The sequence below is a fragment of the Sinocyclocheilus grahami genome, unplaced genomic scaffold (genome assembly GCF_001515645.1).
Source record: "Sinocyclocheilus grahami isolate Dianchi unplaced genomic scaffold, SAMN03320097.WGS_v1.1 scaffold7448.1, whole genome shotgun sequence".
Classification (NCBI taxonomy): Eukaryota; Metazoa; Chordata; class Actinopteri; order Cypriniformes; family Cyprinidae; genus Sinocyclocheilus; species Sinocyclocheilus grahami.
In genome coordinates, this window is record NW_015511480.1 from 4,493 (window position 1) to 5,684 (window position 1,192).

Here is a 1,192-nt window from a genome sequence, read left to right on the forward strand (position 1 = left end):
CTGTTGAACACAAAAGAAGATATTTTGAAGAATGTTGGTAACCAGGTAGTCATTGACTTCCATCATATGGAGAGAAAAAATGGCCACCAGCAACTCTTTGGTTACCAGCGGCTTTCTAAATATTTTGTGTTCAACAGAAGAAAGAAACTCATACAGGAACAGCATGAGGGTGAGTAGATGATGACAACATTTTCATTTTTGGGGGAACTATCCTTTTAAAGCCTGCTATACACTACTACATTTTTAAGACGATACCTTTACAGATTGCACTATCTGACCTTAAGAAGATAGACCAGACATATTGTGTGACATTTACCATCTTTCACGCCAGAATGTATGATAAATTGTAGCCAAGACATCTAGACTTGATTAAGCATTGAAATCGGTTGCATGCCGGTCGCATCATTCTGTATTCGCAATCTCAACTTTAAACTTCACATTCACAGTCCGAAACAGTGAACCATTTCAAGAATGAACAAAGTGGCACTGATGAATTTGAATGCAGGTGTTTCAAAAAACAGAAAATGACATCTTTATATCGTTTTACTCTATATGAAGCATAGACTTAATTCATGCCACAAAAAAACGGGAAGTCATTATGTACATTACTAACAAATATAGGCCTAATGTAATTTAATTAATTGTAAAGACCATTTAAAATTATATAATTAAAAACTTGAGATTTTCCCCCATGATAACAGGAAATTCTTTGGGATCTTTGGGCATAAGTCAGATGAAATGTTTCTTCAGAAACGGATAGAAATTCATACTGCTTGCATTTACAGAACAGGACCACATCCCGGTCATGAGAGGCCAGTGGTTCACGGATGGGACCTGGTTGCCGCTGGAGGAAGAGGACAGTGACCTCATTGAACTGGAGCATCTGGCCCGTTTCCGAGGCCAGCAGATGAAAGACACCTTTGACACGGAAGCGGTGGCCATCACGGTGGACAGCAAAGATGGTAACAAACCATGCTACGAATAGGACTCAGGGTTAGGAAGCTTTGTTATGGGGCTCAAGCACACAAAAAAAGGCCGACTTAACATTGACACTTTTAGTTCAGCCGATACAGAGGCACGATCATGAATGAACCACAACCCAACCCAGACATCCTGTTTGTCTCATATGACACACATTTGAACTAAGACTATATTATATGTATAATCGTCTTCTTAAATTCATTTTAAACCT

The 1,192-nt window shown here is 38.9% G+C and overlaps 1 protein-coding gene across 1 annotated transcript in view; it reads left to right on the forward strand.

Annotated features, from left to right (window-relative positions):
- The first annotated feature begins 471 nt into the window (after positions 1 to 471).
- The window catches only part of LOC107577847 (phospholipase DDHD1-like), a 3,968-nt gene continuing 3,247 nt past the window's right edge, over positions 472 to 1,192 (forward strand). Inside the window, exons 1-2 of the mRNA XM_016263878.1 lie at positions 472 to 505; positions 786 to 962. Of these exons, the coding sequence (XP_016119364.1) occupies positions 472 to 505; positions 786 to 962 (211 nt within the window). The remainder of the gene's footprint in view (positions 506 to 785; positions 963 to 1,192) is intronic.